The sequence below is a fragment of the Hypomesus transpacificus genome, chromosome 18 (assembly GCF_021917145.1).
Source record: "Hypomesus transpacificus isolate Combined female chromosome 18, fHypTra1, whole genome shotgun sequence".
NCBI classification, from domain to species: domain Eukaryota; kingdom Metazoa; phylum Chordata; class Actinopteri; order Osmeriformes; family Osmeridae; genus Hypomesus; species Hypomesus transpacificus.
Genome location: NC_061077.1, coordinates 852,487 through 878,518, shown reverse-complemented (window position 1 = coordinate 878,518; position 26,032 = coordinate 852,487). Strand labels below are relative to the sequence as shown.

At 46.7% G+C, this 26,032-nt stretch overlaps 1 protein-coding gene across 2 annotated transcripts; it reads right to left on the bottom strand.

The window, feature by feature from the left end:
• Window positions 1–11: 11 nt before the first annotated feature.
• plekhn1 (pleckstrin homology domain containing, family N member 1) lies at window positions 12–21,992 on the bottom strand. 2 transcript variants are annotated; one of them, XM_047039755.1, is made up of 17 exons: window positions 20,253–21,992; window positions 19,052–19,210; window positions 16,691–16,781; window positions 16,180–16,341; window positions 14,309–14,389; window positions 13,595–13,670; window positions 10,868–11,001; window positions 9,639–9,785; window positions 8,445–8,525; window positions 7,883–7,958; window positions 7,494–7,642; window positions 7,009–7,164; window positions 5,305–5,541; window positions 4,385–4,546; window positions 3,318–3,722; window positions 2,893–2,941; window positions 12–914 (listed from the first exon to the last, which is right to left on the bottom strand). In XM_047039755.1, the coding sequence occupies exons 2-17, from the start codon at window positions 19,123–19,125 to the stop codon at window positions 730–732; spliced, it is 2,265 nt and encodes a 754-aa protein (XP_046895711.1). In that variant the 5' UTR covers window positions 19,126–19,210; window positions 20,253–21,992; the 3' UTR covers window positions 12–729. The 2 variants fall into 2 exon arrangements, with proteins under 2 accessions (XP_046895711.1, XP_046895712.1); XM_047039756.1 differs by lacking the exon at window positions 20,253–21,992 and having other exon boundaries at window positions 3,318–3,719; window positions 19,052–19,399.
• Window positions 21,993–26,032: the final 4,040 nt, after the last annotated feature.

Sequence of the window (26,032 nt, the reverse complement as noted above, 5' to 3'; positions counted from 1 at the left end):
GAAGAACAAGACAATATTATAATGTTTTTATTTCCAAATATAAATAAACACCTCACACAACATTACTGAAAATAGCCATACGCAATGTCTTAATAGATACAAATATCTACATTATAGCACAACCAGGACGTCCATTCAAGCTACCAAACTTTGCAGTGTAATCTTTCGGTAAAATAAATAACTGTAGGCTACTTAAAATTGCTTGATGGAATGCTTACACAGAAAAGCTGTCATACCATATTATATTAATTAAATAAGTAAAATAACAAAACATGTAAACAGGATGGCTTTCTGCGGGAAATAGACCATAAATAATACAAACGTTACAATTGAGCTAAAAGCCGTAACTGATTAAGATCTTAATGCAAAAAAGTATAAAAATATGTACATTTTCAAGCTTTCACGTATAGAAACTAAAATGTTAAACTTTAATCTTCAATGCTACATCTAACAGGCGAGTGGTCGTATCCTACCAGTGTGTTTAACGTCATAGTATTACTGCTTCCATTGCCTCATATCAACACGTACACAGTAAACACGGCGTTGCCTCGGTAACGCATCGCCGTTCACAACAACGTTCTTCTAACGCGTAAAACTATTGCAGCGGGCTCATCGTTCGTCGCAGCGCAGGAAGCGAGAGGGGTTTTGACAGTTGGTTCTGCGAGGGGCAGCGATACCGATCTGTTGTTTATACGCGTCCAGACGGGTGACGGAGCTATTGTTCCGATTTTACGACCATCTCTGATGCGTTGCCACGGCACTCATGCCTCTGGCCCCGGAATCTAATCCCGTCCGGTGTGTCAAAATTCCAGACATGGGTTGAATCATCCCGGTATTATAGTCGTACTCCCAAATGTTGTCATAGTCCATTTCCTGGTCATCTGGTTCTCTGGGTTCAAGGTAGGAGAGATGATCTGCAGAGAAGAATTTCACAGGCTTTTAGTTTCAAACAAAGTCATGCAAAACCTCGCCCTTGGTTGAGCAACTATTTTGGACCAGATCCAAACTTGCCGAGTATATATAGCTAGCGTGAAACGGGCTTGTCCCAACATACAATCTCGCTGTCAAACCGGTACTGTCGGCGGTCCAAACACTCCAACACAAACAGGCCATCTCATTTCCCTTCAACAAAGTTGAACTACAAATCACACATTGATCAGATAAAATGAAATGAGGCATCAGATTATATTGCAGGTATTTTCCCATGCGAAAGTGAGAAAGAGAGAGAGCAAGAGAGAGAGAGAGCATCTCTGATCCCAGTTGTGGGCTGTCAATCACAACCCTAGTGGTAATCCAACCTGGAACAGTGTTCTCTTACATTGGGTTTTCCCCCTGCCCTCCGCCCCCCCACAAGGACACCTGCACACATGGCCTGAAGAGCCGCTGCCCTCAGGCCCCCTGCCCTCAGCCCCCCCCTGCCCTCAGCCCCCATGCCCTCAGCCCCCCCCTGCCCTCAGCCCCCCCCTGCCCTCAGGCCCCCTGCCCTCAGCCCCCCTGCCCCCCTGCCCTCACCCCCCCTGCCCTCAGCCCCCCTGCCCTCAGCCCCCCCCTGCCCTCAGCCCCCCTGCCCTCAGCCCCCCTGCCCTCAGCCCCCCTGCCCTCAGCCCCCCCCCCTGCCCTCAGCCCCCCTGCCCTCAGCCCCCCCCTGCCCTCAGCCCCCCCCTGCCCTCAGCCCCCCTGCCCTCAGCCCCCCCCTGCCCTCACCCCCCCTGCCCTCAGCCCCCCTGCCCTCAGCCCCCCCCTGCCCTCACCCCCCCTGCCCTCAGCCCCCCTGCCCCCCTGCCCTCAGCCCCCATGCCCTCAGCCCCCCAGCCCCCCTGCCCTCAGCCCCCCTGCCCTCAGCCCCCATGCCCTCAGCCCCCCAGCCCCCCTGCCCTCAGCCCCCCTGCCCTCAGCCCCCATGCCCTCAGCCCCCCTGCCCTCCTGCCCTCAGCCCCCCTGCCCTCAGCCCCCCTGCCCTCAGCCCCCCTGCCCTCCTGCCCTCAGCCCCCCTACCCTCAGCCCCCCTTCCCTCACCCCCCCTTGCCCTCAGCCCCCCTGCCCTCAGCCCCCCTGCCCTCAGCCCCCCTGCCCTCAGCCTCATGTCATCAGGACATCTGCAAACTTCCTGCTCAAGTTCACCCAACACACCAAATCTGAGAACATCAGCCAGATGCTGCCACACAGTCTCCACAGTCTCTCTCTACAGTGTTTGAGTCACAGGACTGGTTCAGTTGGGAAGTTAGGTGTGCTGTCCAGTTGAATAGTAATAGATTTGAGTCAAATAGAAGATTTCTGATTCCAATTAACAGGCCTTGATGGTGTTTGTGTGAGCTGTCGCTGCCAAGGTTTCCTTTTACCCACGACGTTCAGCGTGGGAGCTAGCTAGGTTTCAGTCGCACGTCCTTGAACTGGAATCACAAACACGTCCTTTCAACTGCCATTTAACAACTGTGCATTCTTTAGCGTATTGTACTGAGGAAACGGAGGAATGTTCCATGGATACCAGGAACTCATTAACCTTTGATTATTTTAGCAAACACTTTTATCCAAAAGCAGAGTAAACATACTGAATATTGAAAGTACAGCCAGTACAGTTTTCTCTCAGGAATCGAAATGTATAAATATTTGTTCACCAAACTGGTCTTTAAAAGGCCTTCAGTCAAACCAGGGTAGTCATTTTCATAGGCTGTGGTTACTTCAAATTGTGTTTTTATGAACCGGTAAACCTATTTGTGGTTGATATTAAAAGGAGTATTCCTAGCAAGGCTGGTTCCTTCTCACTCAGTGAGTAAGCGTAGAGCACACCACACACACACGTACACAAGCATGCTAACACACTGGCATCCACATCCACACACCCATGCTAACACAAACACACACACACACACACATGCAAACACACACACTCACCTGGTGAGTAAGCGTACTGTAGGTTGTTGGTGGAGGATGGGAAGAGTCTCTGTGGAAGAGAGGACTGAGTTATTTCACATGGTGTAGAATAACAAGCATCGCCTACACATGAACCCTCTCGTGTGTCTCAGATATGTGCTCCACCAACTGTCCAAACACAGTGAGGGTTACACCCTCCACACTATCGACAGTCTGACGCGGTGCATGCTACATGGACAGCCCTCATCTTACGTTGATCGAATTAGGAAAATCCTGGAATTTTCATATAATTGTATTCCAAAATCTGAATGTCAAAGCCTGAATGTGCCCCTGAATGTGCCTCTGAATGTGCCCGTGAATGTTCCCCGTTTACATTGGATGAATGCTGGTTTTAACATGATGTCACAATGTCTCTTGGGCACGTTGGCGTGGGTGCTTGAGCTCACCTGCTCTTGAGCGGCTGTGTTGGGGGCAGGCAGCAGCTTCAGCCTGGATACTGCCTCAGCCCGCTGGTTCACCTGGCTGTACAGAGCCTCCACCCCTAGCCCCTGGCCCAGCCTCTGACCCTGGCCCAGCCTCTGACCCTGGCTCTGGCCCTGGCCCAGCCTCTGACCCTGGCTCTGGCCCAGCCTCTGACCCAGGCCCAGCCTCTGACCTTGGCCCTGGTCTTGGTTCTGGCCCAGCCTCTGGTCCAGTCTCTGACCCTGGCTCTGGCCCTGGCCCTGGTCTTGAGGCAGGGCCAGGCTCCCACGGTAGCGTCTGCCCAAGGGAGGGGTGCGTAGCTGGAAGCTGGAGGGTAGCAGCTGGGGGGTGTGCTGCTGTGAGGCCAGCCAGTCCTGCTGCTGCTGCTGCTGGAGGAGGGGAAACACACAGCATCAGACCCACACACAGTAGGAGCATCAGACCCACACACAGTAGGAGCACATGTATGATACATTCAAATTAAATATGTTTTTTAAAATGTTTATTCTGAGAAATTACTTTTTTAATGTTAAGAAATACATGTTTGTCGTGCCACAGCAGTGGTGAAGCTGCCCTCCCGGATGAGGACAAGTGTCGGGTTCTCTGGTGACTGAAGAGGCTTCCCTGTCAAAGCCTTTAATTATCCATCATGTCTGATCAATGAATAATGGGGCTGCTTATAAGTCACTGTGTTAGTCTCTGGTCAACATCTCTGGTGGTCTTTGGAGAAGTGTGGATATGTGTGTGCATATATTTGTGTAGTGTATGTATATGTATATAGGCTGTGTGTGTATAGTGTGTATGTATTTGTGTGTAGTGCGTGTGTCTATGTATATATGTGTGTGTTGTGTATATATAGAAATATATATATAAATATAGACTGTATGTTTGTGTGTATGCATATATGTGTGTGTTTATACTGTGTGTATATGTACGTATATAGCCTGTATGAGTGTGTGTGTGCAGGACCAGGTCACGCCCTAGTCAGGCCTTGTCTTGGGAGAGTAAGCTGAGCCTTATGGATCCAGTATCAGTGTGCTGACCCACTTACCGCAGGTCTGGAGCTCTGCTCCTCCAGGGCGTAGATGTCGGGGGTGCAGGGCTCGTCGTACAGGGGCGAAAGGGGCTGCTGGGGGGGGCACAGGCCGGAGTGACGCTGGGGGGGGGCCCCAGAGAACTGCAGGGACGTGTGCGCTGTGCTCCAGCTGTTGGACTGAGCACACAGGATTCACACACAAGCAGGGGGTTACTCAGAGCCGGCGTTAGGGTGGTTCATCCTGTTGAGCCGTCTTTCGATTATTGATGTGTCCCGTCCTCCATTCCTCTGCCTAACTTTCTGTTTCTTTCCTTCCTTCCGTTTCCCTTTATCTCTTTAATCTGTCTCTCTTTTCCTCATTTTCTTCATTCTCTCTCTCTCTCTCCATTCTCTCTCTCTCTCTCTCTCCATTCTCTCTCTTTCTCTCACGCTCCACAGCTAGCAGAAGCTAATCACATAAGCCACACTTAGCGCTGGGATTTGGCATTGGGTTTCCGTGCGGAGGGATTGAACTAATCTCAGACATGATCTACGGCAGGGCGAGCATGACAACTGGCTGTGTGTGTGTGTGTGTCCAGGAACACACGTTTGATGCCCAGATACACACCCATCCCTTAGTGACGAGGCGGTGGGCTGCTCCCAAGTGCTCTCGCTAATTCTGTCCACGAGTCCTAATGGTTAGGCGTAGGAGAGTTGTTCCATGTTTAGTACTAATGGGGGTATATTGTATCTCCTAGAAGATCTTTCAGCTTCTATTAAGTGCGAGCGCCACTCTAGCCGTCTCTATATTTACACCTAAATTCATCCCTGCCACTCACAACCCTCCAGTGTTGTGTTGGTTTATTTTGATGTTGCCGACATGACCCCTTGAGGGGCAAAATAAAGGCTTCTGGGAGCTGTATTCAATGATCAGGTTTGTTGCCGGCGCGGCCTACCTTCACCAGAGGGGCCTTGTCCATCCGAGGGGGGTTGGCGTGGTGCTGGCCGTGCAGGAAGGGGGTGTTGTATACGGGGGACGACCCTGGGGGGGGGAGGTGGGCACCTCGCTGGGCGGAGGAGTAGCGTAGCGACAGAGGTCGGAGGTCGCGTTCGGGCCTGGCGTGAGAGGACACACTGTTGCTTCGGCTGCCGAGCTGAGACGTCTCAGTGGAGGAGGGGCGGCTAGAGCTGTACTGTAAACACACACACAGGGGTCAGAGGTTAGAGGCTGTACTGTAAACACACACAAACAGGGGTCAGAGGTTAGAGGCTGTACTGTAAACACACACACAGGGGTCAGAGGTTAGAGGCTGTACTGTAAACACACACACAGGGGTCAGAGGTTAGAGGCTGTACTGTAAACACACACACACAGGGGTCAGAGGTTAGAGGCTGTACTGTAAACACACACACAGGGGTCAGAGGTTAGAGGCTGTACTGTAAACACACACAAACAGGGGTCAGAGGTTAGAGGCTGTACTGTAAACACACACACAGGGGTCAGAGGTTAGAGGCTGTACTGTAAACACACACACACAGGGGTCAGAGGTTAGAGGCTGTACTGTAAACACACACACAGGGGTCAGAGGTTAGAGGCTGTACTGTAAAAACATACACAAGGGTCAGAGGTTAGAGGCTGAACTGCTAAGGTGTGTGTTACTGTGGGTAGTTTGTGTATAGCTGTACTGTTAACACAACACACACATAGGTCAAAAGTTAGAGGTCAAACTGCTAAAGTGTGTGTTATTGTGACTGGTCTGGGTATAGCTGTACCGTAAACACACAACACACACACACAGGTCCACTAGGGTGTGTGTTATCGTAAGCAGTCTGGGTATTACGAACAAGCTAGGGGTCGCCATTCAAAACACACAAAGTTGGATTCGGGTGATCCTGTTAGGAGATTGCAAAAACTCGACACCAGAAGAGCTCTTAAGCGAATTTAGCTGGTTGTGAACGGCGCCCAATGTCAAGCCTGGTATTATAGGTTGTCAGACTGCGAAGTCAGGCTGAGGGTTCCATCAAGTTAATTGGGGATGGTGATCCAGGGAATCAGTCACACAGCTGGGGCATGTCTTGGCTCAAAGCCTTCTCCACTATAACCTAATTGGATGGGCAGCTGGCCCACACTATAGGGTCTTCTCCCCTACGAAGTCAGCTCAAGGTCCCGATAGCGCTCAGTAGAGAATACAGGACTCCCAATTTATCTGGTAACTTTGCTGACTAGGCAGATAAGTGCCCCTCATTCCTTTCAAGTTCAGAAGTTATCTTTATGGCTGAAATTGTTTTGAGAGAGGAAAGAAATAGCTAACTTTAAAGTGTTTTGCTATCTCAGTGAAGGGCTACAGACTGAGCGTGAGTTCTACAGGATGGACTGGTGTGTTTAGGTGTCGGTTAATTATTGACATCTGGAACAGAAATAGACTCCCGATTTTAAGCTGGGCTAGGCCAGGCGAGGGCAGGCCAAACCAAAACAAACACACACTAGCTACAAACGAAGGCTACATGATCAGAGCTACCTGATAAATGATGCATTAACAATGCTACATTAGCAATGCTACATTATCCAAGCTACGTTTGCATTGCTGTTTTACATGTTCAATGCTGCATTACCAAAGCTACATTAGCAGCGCTACATTAGCCGCTAACGGCAGACTTACGCGTAGCGGCTGGGTGTAGCCGGGGGAGAGGGGGTCGTCCTCCGGTCTCGGAAACTGAAGGTGGTGGGAGCCGCGTACGCTCTGTGATTGGCTGAGACTCAGAGATCCGCCACGCCTCCGCAGACTGCTCCCGCTCCACCTGTCGAACTCCGGAACCTTCGGAGGGGATAACGGTTAGCGGTTACTAATCGTTCAATGTCGCGTTCAAAAACCGCCCCTAAATTGTTACAAATCATGCAAATAGAAATCTATATATGATTAGTAATGATTTAATACAACTTTTATTTGTGTTTAAGACTGAACCGTAACTAGGAAAAAAGCAAGACCATATTACACAGTGACCAGAACAATAAACTGTGTTGATATATGGTGGTTACTCTAGATTTTTTTGTCTCCTTATCAGGCTACCACACTCACCCTATTGAATAGATATGGTTTATCTGCCACTATGAACCATGTCTTTGTTAATTTTATCTAGGTCTCACTTCTCTAGTATGCGTGGGCGTGTAGATGATGTCGTAGACGGGGGGCGGCGGGCTGAGTACAGGGACGTCAGCAGCTTTAAAGTGCTGGATCCAGTCACAGAACTCGGCCTGCGACCGGCAGGACACCACGATGGGGTTAATAAGCTTCCCTGCAGGAACACAGAGGGGACATTTGGGGTCAGTCGATCGCCAGCGTGCCACGGTCCGAAATCCATTCTCTGGGTAAATGCCTGTCCCTTCATGGACTCGTAGAGGCCACTACATTAATTATTATGCTACGTATTCTTAGTGTTTCTGCTTGTGAAACGGAAGTCTTAAAAAAATAGCTTTTTCAAAGAAAAAATGTAATAAAGAATAAATAATAAAGGGGTGGGTGATCATTTACTTACCCTCAATCATGAAGGTGTTGGGCTTCACATCCTGACAGGGAGTGGTCACTGTGATCATGTTGAGTGGAAGTTTACCCTGCATTGACACACACACACACACTGTTATGACACACACAGAGTTTACCCTGCAATGACACACACACACACACACTGTTATGACGCAAAGAAGACGTGAATGAACCGTTAATTGTAAGTGCTGAGGGGGTAATATCTTCCAGGCAGGCGTCATAGACTGAGTAAGCCAGGTAGAGGTCAGACTGGGATTTACACCTGAGAACAGGCACCTGCAGTAGCATTCTCACAATATAGACACAATACAATACTAGACACATACGTTTGAAATACATTTGGTCCACGGACTTCACTACCACTCAGGATCTTACAACCCAAAACTAATTTAATCTTCAGGAAATATGACACGGGTCAAAACATTTTGTACACAAAATGTACAAAGTCTGCTAACTTGAAGAGATGAGTCTTTTTCTTTTCTTCCAAATGGTGGATTTAGCGACATGAGGTTTAGTTTCTCACGTTTGTGTGTACAGTGTGGCACCTCTGTTACCTTGTAGAAGAGTCCATCGCTCTCCTCAGACAGGATGATGAGCGTTGCGGGGTACATCACCAGCAGCCTGACGCCCTGTTCCTGAGGACCAAACACATGTTTTCAGTTAGCAGACCTGCTTTCATCCACAGCAGCGTTCAGAGGGAGTTTTGAACGTGCAACCTCATGTTCTGTGGTCACATGCTCTAACAGCTAAGCTTCACTCATACCGGATTCAACAGAAACAGTTCGATCACAACGGAGATGCATCACCTTTAATACATGAGACGTTATCATGTGATAAGTACCGGTGTGTGTTACATGTGGAAACCAGCTTCTCTGGTAGACCAGAGGTGTGTTACATGTGGAGACCAGCTTCCCTGATAGACCAGAGGTGTTACATGTGGAAACCAGCTTCTCTGATAGACCAGAGGTGTTACATGTGGAAACCAGCTTCCCTGGTAGACCAGAGGTGTGTGTTACAGTGCACTGCCGCTCTCTGCATGAGGGTGTGTCGGACAAGACAGCTGACATTCCAGCTGGGAGGTGAGTCAAGTCACTGCGCGAGCCAAGCAACTGCCTCTCGCACGCCCCTTTTATGATCCCTCTATCTCCCACGCCAAGAAAGGCATGCCAGCTCTTCCCCTGCTGGGTTAACCGGAGCAACAATCATAGGCAGTGGTATGAGCAATGTGTTTTTATTGGGGTCCTGTATAAATGGTCTAGCCAGTGTCTTGTTTTGTGCTAGCGTCTCGTTTTGGCCTAGCCTAGCGTCTCATCGTCCAATCACGGTTGTCTGATCTTTGTTGTCTCATAAGTGACTGAGAGCACGTATTGAGCTCATGGAGTTTGTAGTAGCTGTCGTAAGGTGATGCCTTGTAAGGTTTCCATGCAGCAGGCCTGAGAGGGCAACACCAATTCCTTACATTGTGGTGATGTCATCTGTATGTTGTGTAACTTGGGATGTACAGTATGAGTCAGACTAAGGTGCTACGTGTAGGTGTTGTTTAAAAAAAATGTGTGTTCAAAAATCCCCTTTTAGTGTGTGTGTGTCATAACTATTTTCTGTAGGATTCCATTATTAACCGTTGGAACAGATAGTCTCTCAGCATGGTACATGCACTTCTCCTGTGAGCCACCGGGGGTGCCCCACAACAAATACTCTTGAACGTGCATCCGAAGCGCCTCACTTCCTGTGTGGTGCACGAGCCTCACCTGGCAGGGCAGGTGCTGCAGGCGGACCTTGGTGACGTAGGTAATGGTGCCCAGGCTCTCTCTCTGGGAACCCTCCCACTCGTAGATGGGCTCCCTGCTGATGGAGTTCCTTAGGTCCTCTCGGTTCTCCTGGCTCACCTCCGGGTTCTGCCAGGAACAAGAGTGGGTTAGATCGGTTCATGTGTTTTTAAGTGTTGTTTACGTGGTGTAGTGGAAGGTATATGGAGTCAAACTGTATTTCTCCAGGGATACAGTAAGCCTGAAGGCTAGCCCAATGAATATTTGGGAGAATTATCCTCTTTGGATTGTAACTATGTTTGTCTAGAACAGCTATTATTGCGGCCAGCCAACACATCCGTTCATTTAATTTGCTTAGCTCAAAATATACAATATGAACCTTTTCCCTCTTGCTTGAAAGCCAGCAACATAGAATGGTCTAATTTATTCTAAATAACATTTATGGAAGAGCAGCAACTGCCCACCCCAGTTATCGCTTTAGAAACGTAAGCAAGAACACAGCAAGTTGCATCAGCATTCTGAGTTGTGACATCATCTTTATGCAGGTTTAATCTGGTTGGAACAGCACAACATGTCATCCAGTCCACACCTGCCTGTTCATCCCTATTGTTCCCATGTGCAGCTCCAGAGGTTAGGCCTGGTTGAGGTTGTGTCCCCATGGCCTACACTACTCCCCAGTATCCACCCTTCTGGGAAGGACTGATGACCTACATGAGTCAGCACCTCACTTCCTCTTGCAAGGTTCTAACAGAAGGTTCTAGAACTGGGATGGGAAACTCCACCCCTCTAATCCAGGTGATTACAGCACAACGCCACGCCCAGTGCATTACTTATGAGGATTTTGGTTTTTGTGGGAATTAGGTCACATGACTTGACCTTGATTTTTGCGTCTAGGTTTGATGCAACAGTAGTCATGCAGAAAATGACATGACCTGTTTATCTATGGTCCTGTCTATCTATCCTGTCTCAATTTAAGTTAAAGACTTTAAATCCAGATTCCAGTTCTATTCTGCATAATCTTTCTTCACAAACTTTGGTCAGAGCAAACCTACAAGTTTGAAGTTTTCATACTTAATTGAACAGTTTGAAAGTGAAGTGTCATTAGGAAAAGCAGGAAGGGAGAGAGAGAGACAGGATAATACATGCAATGAAAGGCCAAGGCCGTATTCGAACCCAATCCCCGGAAAGAAGTAGTTTGGACGGGCTCATACCTTGACCCTGGTGTAGGTCTCAGCTGCGATGGCAGTCCCTCCGTTGGCCTCAATCTGTTCCCTGAGCAGCTCAAACCACATGTCCATCTCTTCCTGGTTGGCACAGAAGACGATGATGGGGTTCAGACTGACACCTGGGGAGGGGGGGCAAAGGTCAGAGGTCAGATCAAACGGTCACTAGGACTTCCTACTCAAGGGTTTTGCTCACAAATGACGAATACCCATTATTTTTCCAAACATTACTATCCACTTTGTCATTGGGGCTAAACAGTCCTTTGGTAACAATACACTATTCCACAGAGGACTGACACAAAATAACAAAGTTCTTTCTGACATGTCGATGGCACGTTATGTCACCGCCACACATTCAGGGTCAACCTGATGTTTGGTCACGTGTGGAACCCTGGTCTAACCGCACACCTCCACAGCCTGTTCCAGAAGGCGTGTCGCGGGCCAGGCCTAGCCCCTCGGTCTCTTCAACACCAGGCACTCCCTCTGACCGCCTCCTCCAGCAGGAATGCACAGGACCAGAGGAGGTGAATAGAGCTGGAATCTCCCTTTATCTGCCCCACACATACCAGAGATAAACAGTGGAGATAGCCCTTTTCATTCCTGCCTCGCGGCTTTCTCACAGCCAGACACCATAGCCAGCTGACTGGTCTCTGCCACGCTGGTCTCATTCATCCAAACTGTCTATTCATCCCAGGGCCTCGGGGTTTACACCACGATACGGCACTCCCTCAAACTCTACTGCCTGCTCGGCACAGCTCAGACGAGGGCTGGGGAACAGTCGAACGATCATTGAGGCAAGCCTTACTTCATCTCGACAGCGTAACAGCTCTGATATTGTTTGACGTTGATTGTTATTATCGACTGTCAATGAATGTCATTAGAAGGCGTGGGGGGAGGGGGCAGCTTGGCTACGGAATCCTGACTTAAGAACTCGGAGCACCAACATTCTAGAACCTTCACATGAGCGTTCCGGTGTGTTACCATGTCACAGAGGGTGAGCTCAGCACAGCTGATTCATCTGCCGGGCAGCAATAAGACGTGTGCTGTGTGTTTCACAGAGATATCGCTGCAAACAATCTCTCAGTTGACTCACAGTTTTGTCATGCTAGGTCTACACATGTGTTTCCTGTCAGTGGTGCCTCCCTCAAGGTAAACACTGGCTCTCCTAGACCAGGGAAAACATTTGGAACGTAATATATTATAAAATAACATTTGTTCCGCGGCAAATATCAGTCAAGTGTACTTTGGCTGTTTCTAAGAAAGTCAACATTTTGACAGCAGAGAGCGCTCCAATTTCATAAATATGGACAAGATAAGATATAAAGATACTGGCTTTCCATACTCACAGTGACTGGAAATGTTAAAACATCTTATCAAAATGTGGCTGACTTCAACTTTATGGCTTACATTTCTGGCTACAGTCTGTATCTCTCTCTACTGAAGAACAACTAACTAGGGTTCACTCCCCAAACACAACTGTGTACTCACTTAGATAAATATTACAATTGGTAGTAGTTAATTATGAGTTATTAAGTATAATATAAAAGGTTAAGTATAAAGTTTCGTTTACAATCAAAAGGCTCTGGATCATTCTAAGACCGATGGGAATTGAATCCTGATCTGCACCCTAACATTTATATTTATTATTTATCATTAAGCAGATTCTTTCACCCAAAGAAACTTAACCCAAAGTGCATAATAGAAAGCACAATGAATCAATGAAGCACAGTGAATCAAGGGTCAGAAGTTGTCCAGTAAAACCACATCACTGCAGGAACCTGAGCAGCCGTAGGAATGCCTTGTGCATTATTGGTAGTGACAGGTCTTAAAGAAGGGTCCAGCCATCTCCGTCCGACAGCTGGGCTGCTCTGGAGCACCTGTTGTCCAACAAGAGAAGGGGCCTTCAAGCCTGGCTTACCACCGACCCCCTCCCACTTCCCCACCCCCTCGACCCCCCACCCCCTCGACCCCCCACCCCCTCGACCCCCCCACCCCCTCGACCCCCCACCCCCTCGACCCCCCCACCCCCTCGACCCCCCACCCCCTCGACCCCCCACCCCCTCGACCCCCCCACCCCCTCGACCCAGGGGCTAAGAGGGGGCGACTTAGTTAGTCCTGGGACGGATGAGTGGAGGTGAAGAGGGTCGTGGTGCTTTTGAATTGGAGGAATGTGTCAACATAGGAAACGGTTGGAAGTAGCGTGGGATGGGTGGCGTGGGGTTTGGGGAAGGGAATGTGTCAGGGGAGGAGGAAGGAGTGAAAGGGGACGACGACAGTTTAGGGATTCTGGGGAAGGTGGATGGGAGGGAGGTAAGGAGGGGGAGGAAGGGATGGGAAGGGGGGAGAGAGGGTATAGTAAACATATTTGAACTGAGGAACCAGGGTTCAAATTGAAATTTGGAACTTGAACCTGAGAGGTTCCTCATTCACTGGTTTACAACATGTTGAAGAACAGGAATCTTGTGAGATCTTGTTCCGATTTTACGTTCATTCATTATCTGATATCTTCACTTTGAAACAGAACGAGAGTCGACTGGCACTTTGGCTGGGAGGTCGTAACACTGACTCCTTCAATCTTGTTTGGTTTCACTCTTTCAGAACGTACTCATTTAGCAGACGCTTTTGCCAAAGCGACACACAGAGGAGCAGATTCAAACCTGCGACCTCTGAGTCAAATGCTCTACCCGCTAAGCAATCTGTTGAGTATTAACTCACCGTTGACCTGGAAGGAGTACTCCTGGGGCGTTTGGCTGTGTTTGCAGATACTGAGCTCCTTCAGAGGAAGAGTTCCCTGTGAACAAACACAAACATTTACATTAGTGTGGGGAGTCAGATGGCTGAGCGGTGAGGGAGTCGGGCTAGTAATCAGAAGGTTGCCGGATCGATTCCCAAATGACGTTGTGTCCTTGGGCAAGGCACTTCACCCAACTTGCCTCGGGGGGATTGTCCCTGTACTTACTGTAAGTCGCTCTGGATAAGAGCGTCTGCTAAATGACTAAATGTAAATGTAGTGTGTTCGGTCGACACATCGTTTTCAATCAACGCACATTTAGTCATCTTAGTGTTCCATTCTCGAAATAAGATAAGGTTCCTAAACGGTACTGTGGTGATGTCTCACTGCTCCTGTCAAGTCTGATGATGTTCATATTCAGACGAGTTAATAAGGGTTAAACAGAGGTCAACCAGGCATGTCACTATGACTAACCCTGACAGAAGTCGTCATCTATCCAGTGACTAATTAAGATCTTAGATTTTACTGATTGTCTGTCTCTTCTGACAAGTAGACTGGTTCGACCACAGACGCTGTAAAAGCAGTGATTAATGACAGCTTAGACGTTTATGGATAAAAAATTCCACCCAGTTTGTTTACCCCCACTGAGCTGGTTGGTAGGAGACCCGACACTTTCAGACTGTCACAGAAACACTCACCTGATACGTGAGTCCAGTTGTGTTGTTTGAGACGAAGTGAAGGTGTGTCTGGAAGAGATCCAGGTAGCAGTCATGCACATCCTGCATAGAGAGAGAGAGAGAGAGAGAGAGAGGGGGGGGGGGGGGGGGGAGAGAGGGAGAGAGAGAGGAACAGAAGGGAGGGAAGGGAGAGTAAAGGATGGGTAGAGAAAGAGAGGGAGAGAGACGAGAAAAGGGGGATGGAGAGAGAGAAAGAGAGTGATATAAGGATGGAAGGAGAAAGAGGGAGAGACATGGAGGTCAGTAAACAAATCACCAAAATCAATCTATGAGGGCGTTATCATCTCTGAGAAGAAAGTTAGAACACCCTCATCTTTCCTTAATCCCATCTATATTACATTTCTCTGATAAGGCCAACTGATATATCACTCGCATAACTCACTGGCGTTTTTTACCGAAACTTTTACTTTGCCTTCTCAATTCTCAAACAGAGTGGCTTCTTGACAATTTCCTTTACCAATCAGTCTTGCATGACTCGATAAAAAAATAATTGAAATGAAAGAATATAAATGGTTTGTTTTGTTTGTGCTTATTGCCTGCTTCCTGCAAGAGACCAGGACTCTAAAAAGATTCTCACATGTTAAAATATTTTTTTTTATATTAAAATGTTTTAATAATTCATAAGCTAAACCATCATTCAATATCAAAACCATAACAAATCCTGTGCTTCAACACCTGTGCTTCTTGCTGGCCCATCATAAACAGTGTCAACTCGTAGGGCCCTGAGTCATCTTCCGTCAAAAGGTACACTCCTGTTTGAACTTTGACCACGTGAGAAATTCTGGGATTTCTCAAGAAGCTGCTGAATATGATCGATAGTCACTTCCTCAATTTGAAAGCCCGAACCTAAACCCTGTCATCTTCTGCGGTTGACAGTGGTCGTCATGGTTGTGCTTTAGTCAAGATACAAAAGATACCGTTAATTTGACGTCACACGAGTATTACGCAAGACTGTCGAAGTGTTCTCTCCTGAATCTGTCTTCCTGTCGGTTACAACCCTCTGGCACGAGCTGATTCCCACGATCAAGAGATAATCTGTTTGTGAGATCAGCAGGTTTCTTCTCACTATAAACACACACACACACACCTATTCCAACACACACACACACACCTATTCCAACACACACACACACACACACACACAAACACACACACACGCACTAACCCACACCCAGCAACAGTGAGCAAGCATGTCCCAACACACGTCTCCAGTTGCTGTCGCCCGTAGAAAGGGTTGATGGTTGGTTAATCACAGCCGACCACAAAGCGTCCTAGGCAGAGTTTCCAGGTGCCACATCCTGTCCTGTGCTGCACCTGTTTGTTTGTCTCCTCAGGGCTGACCAACGTGAGGTACTGTGGTGGAGCTAAGCTTAACCAACCCCCTTGTTAGACGTTGTTGGAATTTCATCATGTACAATTAATGGCATGTTTGTTGTGGGTTAGTTTGTACATTAGGTACTGTACGTCATGTACTGTACGTGTGTGAGCAATAATAGTCTTTTTTTAATTGTATATTTTTACTTAATTCACCGTAGTTTTTTGAATGAATGAACAGTTTGTGCTATCATAAAAGACATACAGCAAGCCTCAAGCTTTCCTGTATGTGTGTGTGTGTGTGTGGCTTTAGGTGTGGGTGTGAACACATAGGTGTGGCCTCACCTGACTGACCTTTGCTGTCGGTTTATTTGAACAGCGTGTGCGTGTGTGTGTGTGTGTACACATCAGTGAGTGCATGCCTGCTCGTCTTTCTAGGTGACTTCTACTGGTTCCTAATTTAACCCGACTGGTAAAAAAAAACCCACCACCCCAAACCTCCCCTCAGGTGAGCTCACCTGGCAGTGCAGGAAGCGGAAGCGGACCCTGGAGCTGTGCACCATCCTGCCGTAGTTCTTCACGTTCACGCTGCTCTTCTTCCAGCCGCTGGCCGGGTCATACGGGAACGGCGGGTCCCACTTCATGCTGTCGATGGCCTGCAGGTCTTTATGAGACATATCCTGCACGACACACACACACAGTTCAGTCGGTTGTAACCACATATATATCTTTTTTTTTTTACAAAACTAAAAGCTTCCAGTCAGACTTGAAGTTTGTAGTTTGAATGCAAAGTTATATGATTACACATTAATACAAGTTGATTTGAACAACAAATTAATATGACCATAAAATGTAATTTAACTGAAAAGAAAATGGAACTAAAAAGTAACTGAACTACAAAGCAACTGAACTACACAGTAATTAAACTACAAAATGTTTTAGCTGAGAGGCAATTGAACTACAAAATAACAAACCACAGAGTAACTGCCCCACAGAGTAACTGCCCCACAGAGTGACGGAGGTGTTCACCTTGCGTGGGGTGACGGTGCAGAGGATGTTGATGATGCTGTTGGACTTCTCCTGACCTTCCTGAGGGTTCTTCTTCCGGAACAGACGACTGCTGCTCGCCCCGGGAGAGAGAGACACATTCACAGTTTCTAATTGTTCATCGGAAGCGTTTTCCTTTAACATGCTCTCATCAACCAAGTCATTGTAGTTGGCGTACGCGAACCCTTCCCTCCTCTGCGGAAGCATGCGGACCGAGCGTTAAGCGATCTGCTGTATTGTTTAACATTTTGCGTCCGGGGTTCGGTCCATGCTGTGTCTCTCATCGAGGTCTGGTTACGTCTGGGGACTGAAGCTTTGGCATTGTCCAAAGATTCATGACAGTTTAACGACCGTTTAAATCATGGTTTGTGTCTCGTAGCATATACACTGACCAGAGCAGCCTTTGTGACCTGAGCTTGAATATCACTCCATTTAAATGAGCAGAACAATTGGGGTTTATGTTTCAGACGGGTTGAAGGAAACGAGGGGGGTCACATGGTGTGGGTGGGTGGGTGGGGGGGTAAATAGGGAAATCAGCATTCAATGTCCCTTTTTGTTCGACTCCAATCTGTTATCATTAGTGTCACATCTCGATGAGGAAGCTCTTCCGCCACAGTGATAAGACACCAAGTCACCAAGTCAACCTCTACAAGCTCTGTCTGATTTTTGTATCAGCGCCCCTCAAGCCCCCCCCCCCCCCCCCCCCCCCCCGCCCCCCCCGACCCCCTGGTGTCCGATTTGATTGTTGTTAGCATGACAACTGGGGCTTTGTTTAGACTGCAGGGAGTCAGGTTCTAATGGATGGGCCTGTGTCAGCCATCAATCAGTGGATAAACACACAAGCACGTTCCATATCTCCAGCTTCCTGAGGAAGTGGGACACAAACTCTGACACAATCCAGAAATGTGAAAATCAGGAGAAGGAATGCAGATAATAGACAGGTAGCTGTGCCTTTCTCCGCGTCAACAGGTTGACGCTCACGTTGGCTGCATGTGCAGCCACACAGCCTGGGCCCTTCTCTCCAGGGAAAGGGAGAACACTGAAATGATTGTTCCATTTCAACCTATCTGTTCACCTGCGGTGTGTTTCTGTGTGTGTGTGTCTAGGTGAATGTGTGTGTGTGCACGCATGCGTGCGCCTCCATGTGTTTGTGCATGCCCGTGTGTGTGAGTGTGCGGTGTGCACCAACGACAAAATGCACTTTGGACAACCACTGTTTTCATTTGAACCAGAGAAGCTCCACTGGGCAATAACGTGAGTAACTGCCGCTAGGGTTTCTAGACCTCCTGGCTGATTTGTACTCGGGGCCCCAAAATCTAAATCACACAGGAGAGTACGGGGTTCTGCTGGACCCCCTGTCTGACCCGGGCTTTTAGAATCCTGGCCTGCCCCTGCCCTGTCCTGCCCCCACACCAAACCAGGACGCTACACTCAGATCCAGATTTGCCGGAACAGGCCGGGGCTGGTCGGCATCCAGGGATCGTCTACATGCGAGTGTAGCTCACTGAGCTAAAGAGCATTTGACTACAGATAAAGTGGTTGCAGCTACAAATCCTCCATCTGTACGTCTCTCAGGATGAAAGTATCTGCTGAATATCATTTTAATCTACACTTCAGACTATGAAGGGCTGCACTTCTGTGGATACGTTTTTGACACATCTCTGGAATGGATGTCACCACTTCACATTGGAAGCTTTAGGTCAAAACACAGTCTTCCTAAAGGTTCATGTTATACATGTGGAAGGTTTAACTCAGTGATATTCAGAAACAAACCCAAAAATATATACTGCATTTTAGTGCATATCAAAAGAACACAAGTTCAAATCCTCCTGTGAACGTTAATAAATTAACACAATATTTCAATCTAAACAGGCCAGTCATTTTAAATCCCCAACAGAAGCGCCCTGTCTCTTGCCCTCATGTGCAGATTACCCACCCCCTTGGGTGATTATCTGAGATCATATACTTGTTTTAGAGGAAAAACTAGACCGACAGCCAACAGCTCAACTTCCCAGAGAGATGCAAATGCTAACAGTATCACACATCTCCGCTGACACACAGACGAACCGGCAGACAGACCAACACACACCCAAGTGGATTGAATCTCCTACCCCTCTATACGATCCTGCCCCTGGTCTCGTAAACTTCCCAACCTCCAACTCATCTCTCTACTCAAACTCAAGAGAAATACCGAGAATTCCCTCCAGCTTCAAAACTCACAGTCTAAAATAACACTCTTCAACAACTCCAGCTTCATGTTACTCTCTTCCCTTCATCCTCTCCCCTGAACCCGAAAAGACTAAAACACAAGTCAAGAGCACTCCAGAGTCCAAGCTCTCTTACCTGTTCCTGCGAATGAAACTCTTGCTGGAGAATCTGAAGTTGTGCTGGGGAACGCACGACATGCTTGTCCCCATGTTGCTGGGCTGTGTTTTGGGGAGCTGCTCGCTCCTCTACGGGGTTCCTGTGCTGCGCGTCCTCGCTGATCAGTCCAGAGTAATCCTAGGAGCAGTCGGAGACGGTGTGTTGTGGGCAGGAGTCAGGCTGACACTGAGGAGAGGAGGGCTGGGCGACGGCTGTATACTTGCAGCGCTGGGAGAGCATGTGTCTGTGAGCTAGGGGGTGGAGCTTAGGACTGTGTCGGGCTGGGGACTGTATGTATCTGTGGGTGTGTGTGGGTGTGCGTGTGTGTGTGGATGTGTGTGGGCGTGTGTGTCTGAAAAAAGGGGGTGGGTGGCTGAAAGGTTCACACCTCGCATGGGAGACCTCTGTTTAATCAATCCCACAACCAAGACAGGGGGTCTGGCCCAAGTGTGCCAATTCACACCTTCTAGAAACCAAATGGGGATTGTTTTAAAGCCATGATTGAGACAGGTCACTCTGCGGTGAGCTTGTTGCTGTGTGCCAATCAAGTGGGGACCTTCCAGGGGCATGTCTGAGCATGACATATCTTGATGGCTGGAGGAGACTTCTAACACAACAACGTCAAACTGAAACTTCTGGAAAAGTATCTGATGTATTAAGCAAATAAGCAGTATGGGGTCCTTATGTCTATTCTGTATTTATATATCCATAAAAAAAGATAATTCCACTCATATCATATGTATGCTGAGTGAAATGATCTGAATATAAAAATATTAAGTTTTTATTTTGGGGTACAATGTACGTATTTATTTTTTTAAATCAACTGTCATCCAAACATGATATACTCATCCTTATGAGGTTGTAGGCCTACTCATTGAACTCAAATAGTTTGTTTTTCTCTGGTGGTTACAGGATATGTTACAGACATCGTGAATTACTATTGTTTAACAGGATGTCCCTCTTTCTCTCACTCTGTCTGTCTCTGTCTCTCTCTCTGTATTCAAAACTTCTCATTTACTTAAAAGCAGACAACACTGCTGTTTGCTTATGAAGTTGCAAAAAGGGTATTAGTGAGTTCTCTACTGTGTCAACACACATTCCTTTTGGACTCTTATATAAACACATTCTCATGTATCTACTGCCCGACAGAAAAAGAAAAAACAGCAAAATACACACATACTCCATGTTTCTTCAGACAATGACTGTGTGGTCAGTCAGAGGGGGTGAATCATCTCTCTCCATCATCCTGGCCTCGTCTCACTCTCCAGATCTTAGGTCAGGTTTCTGTCAACGTCTGCCCTGAAGTCGTAGTCAAGATGTAAAACAGGCACACACACACACACACACACTCATACAAACACACACAGACACCCACACACTTACGACAACTGTCAGGTTGTTCAGACCTGCTAAACAGGTTAGTTTGAACAGATCTTCCCCAGACTCACGGCACTCACCAGCTCGTCACAACCCGCTGTGTCAGTCTGCCTGCCTCCAGTCTCCAAGATTACAACCTGATTACAACCCTAGTCCTGTCTGGACACCCCAACATCAAATCAAACCTTCACCCTAAAACCCTCAAGGAGAAACTGTATGTGTCTGGAGGTCTTCTCCATGATTGGCTGATTGAATCAGGCAAGGGGGGCAATACACAGCAGAGCTATACTCTGTTGTATGAATCTTAATCTAACTAAAGAAGAACTGTCTGAAAACAGGGATGTTGAGACTAATTTGATAGATTAAAGCTTGGCATCACTGCAGATGATTGGGAGTACAATGCTTGTAAATTAATCTAATTTTGATGTAACTTGCTATTTAACATTTTGTGGTTTAATGGAGTCTACCACCTAGTTCTTTGTAAAACTAAAATCCCAAATAGCACTAATGTCACATGCCACTTTAAATTAATAATCCATAGATTACTTATCAAATTGTTATCGCGCACGCCTGTCTGTCACACACGTTGTCGACCGCGGAAATAATTCATAACGAGTTTTTGACAGACTAGAAGAATAGCCGGTGCGCGCTCTGGTTTCCAAAATTCCGTTGGATTCAGGAAGAGAAAGAAGAGCTCGAGCCAAGGTTTTGAGAGTCTGCTCTGCTGCTGAAAGAATCCACAGGTTTCAGTGCAGACACGTGCACCGCGTAAACTTTGTCAATAGCTTCATTTATTTTGAGTGGGCCCTTGTATGATGTTTAATCTCTTAATTCCCAACAAATCCGGTATCTGCCAAATCTTCTTTGAACGTTGTGTCTCATTTCAGAAAGAGACGGGGACAATCATGGGTGCTTTGCCAACACAAACAGCATTGTAGTCCAGCTAAAACAAAACCGGCTATTCATATTTTGCCCTACGCATTACTTTGGGGGAATTAGTTACTGCTGTCTTCTGACTGGACGCATGAGTTGTTTCGCTTGACTCATGGCCGACATTGTTTTCTGACCCTGAATACTTATCACATGAGTCTGCATTTGCTTCTCACATCGGTTTCTGTGGACGAAGAAAATTACTTCAGAAAAGCTTCATCACTTTAATGGGACCGCATGAGTAACAGAAAAACGTTGTTTTTGAAAGCACACCATTTCCGTCCTCAAATATGTTCTCTGGTTTAACAGCACACGGCATCTAATTTAATTGACTAAAGATGTGTGTGGGTAGTCCTATGTTCAGGGTGTTAAAAAGCATATCTCACCAAATACTTAAATAACAGCGTGCATGTGGGCAAATGTATGTGAGCAGAGATGGAAAGTAAAGAAGTACAAATACTTTGTTACTGTAGAAAGTACTGTAGAAGTACTTTACTTTTTACTTTCACGCCTTAAATTGTGAAAAGATATTTGTGAAATGTGACAAAATGTTTTTCACAAAATATTTTCTCCAAAAAAGTTTCTAAAGGTTTGTGAGTGTGTATGTATGTATGCCTTATGAATGTATATAGGTCTGTGTGTGTGATCACCGTCCACAGTAGCCTCCTTGCGTGTGTGTGTGTGTGTGTGTGGGGGGGGGGGGTGAACTCTTGTTTCCCCCCAGGAAGCCCCCCCACACACACACACACAACTCTGTGTTGATTCAGACTGGGAAGGAGAGGAGCAGGGGCAGAGTCACACCTCAGGCCCCTAAACCGGAGTCTGGAGAGAGGGGTGCCAACATCAGGTATCCAAGAGACAACCAGCCGTGCCAAAGTCCTCACAGCGGACGGCAATAAAACAGCCTCAAGCACACCCCCGTCGTCTTTGAAGTTCACATCAGTCAAATACTGTTTTCTTTTTTTGTCTACCTTGGAAAAGTCAGTTGAGATGTCAGCCACATTTGGACAACAGTATGTACAGACACAAATGAGGCTGTGTGTTTATGTTGAAATATTTTTTTGTTTAATTTCCTTCTTCTCGCTATGATTAGGAGGAACAAATGCACATTTCCACTGAACCCTGAACACAGATCAAGGAAGTGAAACTGCCACTTACCTGGAGCACCTCATCTCGTCATACTTACAACTGCCAATGTTTGGAAAGCTGTAATTCTACAGAAGTGTGAGTAATGAGTTACTTTACCTGAGAACTATAAACACAGATAAAACCAAACAAAATGTGGCTTGAGCTCGGTGGGCTAGAGCAGTGCGGGGGTCTTCGGTCCTGTGAAAAGGAACACAAATTTGACTTTCTGGAAATGTTCCATGTGTGACCTGGACACCAGGCTGGTAACTCACCACCTTCTAGAAGCACTGGAAGAGGGGTGACTTGTTCGGACAACACAAACCATCCACACACACACACACAGCACAATAACACACACCCATTCTCTCACTCAGTCACACACACACACACACACACACACATTTACCCACCTATCCACACACAAAATAGTTTTGAATAGGGTACTACTATCACGGCTATCTATTCAAACACGGTTTCACCAATGTCTTTTTGCATGTGTGGTGTGTGTGTGTAGGTCTGTGTGTATGTCTGGTTCGTTTTGAGTCCGTGCATGTGTGTGTGTGTGTGTGTGTAGAGATCTGTGTCTATGTATTTGTGTGTGTGTGTAGAGATCTGTGTCTATGCATGTGTGTGTGTGTGTCGGTTTGTGTAGGTGTGTGTCAGTGTGTGTGTGTGGTTCACCGTGTGTGTGTCAGTTTGTGTAGGTGTGTGTCAGTGTGTGTGTGTGTGGTTCACCGTGTGTGTGTCAGTTTGTGTAGGTGTGTGTCAGTGTGTGTGTGTGTGGAGGGAGGCACAGGTGTGCATGCTCTGTGTCTGAGGTCATCATGAGGGTAAAGTGAGAGTGTTCAGCTGTCTGCGTTGATCAGCATGAGAGGGCATTCTGGGAAGGTAGGTTACTAGATGATACTGTACTGAGCATAGCAACACACACGCACACAAACACCGTTAGCAACACAACCTTCTTCCCAGAAGTACAGTTGAAAACACTCCAGTCACAATCATTCTCTTTTCACACCTGAAAACACCTTAAATTTTTTAATACAGTGTATTGCTCCATTTCACAATAGTGCAAAACTTAAGTTTCCTCTTTGACTTTCCCCTCATAAATATAACAAAATTGAACATTATAAATAAACAATACACTTCACAACAAACAATAATGTGCTGAATGAAAATAAAAAGTTACGGCCAAGTTTACATTGCACGTTTGGATTTGAGGAGGCAATGTATGAACATTTAGACCTGTGGAAGGATGGCCAATGTCTAGTGATGAGCAAAAGTTCTCTCAAGACCCAGGTCAGGTTTACAACAACATTCATTATCATCACACTCTACCAACACCACCGTCACCAACAGGATCCTGCTTCTAAATAACCCTATGTTGTCTCCAAGGGAACAAAATCATATAAACTAAAATCCTTAAAAAAGGATAAAAAGATCACTTCTTAGAAGTTTGAAATCTTTATCACTGCGCTACGTATTAAATAAATCATTTTTTCCTCAACTGAGTCAAAGACTCAAATATGCTTCAATTATCTTAGACACTTCGACTAGGCTACTTCCACAACAATATTCAGCGTTAACATAAAAAACTGTATGGTTTCGTTCGGTATGGTTTCGTTCGGACGGTGGGTTATTTCCGAAACGTTGCAAAGTCTCTGAACACCGTCGGTCTGACGTAAGAGACGTCATCACAGCCAGAGTCATAGGGACCGGTCGGTACACGTTTGCTCTCTAACCGTTGCCGTTAATGATGTCTGGTCTGTTCAGCGTCGTGCGCTGAGGTCTGAGTAAGGGACGACAAGATACATCGTATAGGTCAATAATGTTACAGTTCACATGCGTTACTCGTTGCTGTTAAACGAGTATGTTTAACAGCAATACTTGTCTTAGTATTGACTCTACGTTCTGTTCCGTTGTGAAGCCGTTGTGAAGCCGTTATAAAGCCATTCGGTAGCCTACCTGTCGTAAGTGAAATAATAAGACCGCTACAGTGTATGAGGTCAGGCCTACAAAGGTCATCTAACTAACCCCATGGCTGTTTAACATCTGAGCTTACACACGACAGTAAGACTGATGGACATGGCTTAAATATAATGACTTTTGTTAACTCATGCTCGTGGCAGTGGCTGACAAGTATTTTTAGTGGCAGCATCAATCTAAAAACAACCGTTTAAGACATTATGTGTCAGGTACTTATTCCGCAATGGTTTAAGTGCAAACAATGGTTTTTTTTTAAATCAACTCTTCTGAGTTATGGTGATGTTACAGCCAAACATGGTACATTACAGTAGGAGCCTTAAGGCCCTGATCTCACAGCCCTCGACTGAAACTCACCTAAGCTACTGAAATACAAACCACACAAACACACACAAATGTCCTCCCAAACAAGGCTCCCTACAGGATCTGAACAAAACAAAACACGCCTCTCTAAAGAAGCGTAGGCCTATTTGTAAAATATCGGAAAGTGCTAAGGTGTATATATATATATATACTGCTTTTTTATATATATATACACACATTTAAATAAATAGTAAATCTGACGTTATATTTTCTGTTCTCATCAAAAAGATATTCAAAGTAGTTAATAGATTCCAGTGATTTGATTGACCATGACAGGGTGGAGTTCATGCACCGTTAGTGTGTGTGTGTGTAGTGTGTGTGGGGGGGTTAACCCCTTGTTAATAACATGGGCCGTCACTGCCACCTACAGTGACTAAGCAGCACTACAATCGTATTATTATTTTAACCCTTGCAAGAACACAATGCCAAACACGTGCAAGCCAGAACCAGTCTGTTGCTGCATTCCAAAGATACTCATTCAATATACTTTATACATTATTGCAAAAATTATATATATAAATAAAAGACAAAAAAAGAAAACGACAATATTAACGATGAAACAAACAAAAAAATATTAACAGTATGCCAGATGATGAAACAGGAAACCGGAAGTGACTGCCACGGCTAAAAGGAAGTGTGTTTCCAAGGCGCAGGATGATAAAGAGATTAGAGGAGTGGGATATTTTGTTTTTTGTTGGTTTTTCACCGTTCTTGTTTTTCACGTCCTCCTGTGAGGTTTGGTCTGAGGTTGTTCTGGAGACGAGTAGCTGGTATCTTGATGCTGGAGTTTAACAGTGAGACCAGCAGGGGGCAGTCTCTCTCTCTCACACACACTGAAGGACGTCTCCTTGCCACTCTCTCTCCCAACACACACCCGACTCTACCTCACACTGTCCCTGGTTAAACACACCTGGATCAAATATACCCCACACTCTCTGTCCACCCCTCCTCTAACTGCTCTGGTTATTACCTCACTCTCTTCATTTCCCAAACTCTCCTCCCTTCTAACTCTTCCCCAATTTACGCTCCTCCCCTCTCTAACTCTCTCCCTCCCTCTCTAACTCTCCCTCTTTCTAACTCTCTCTCCCTCTCTCTAACTCTCTCCCTCTCTCTCAAACTCTCTCCCCTCTCTCTCAAACTCTCTCCCTCTCTCTCAAACTCTCTCCCCCTCCCTCTAACTCT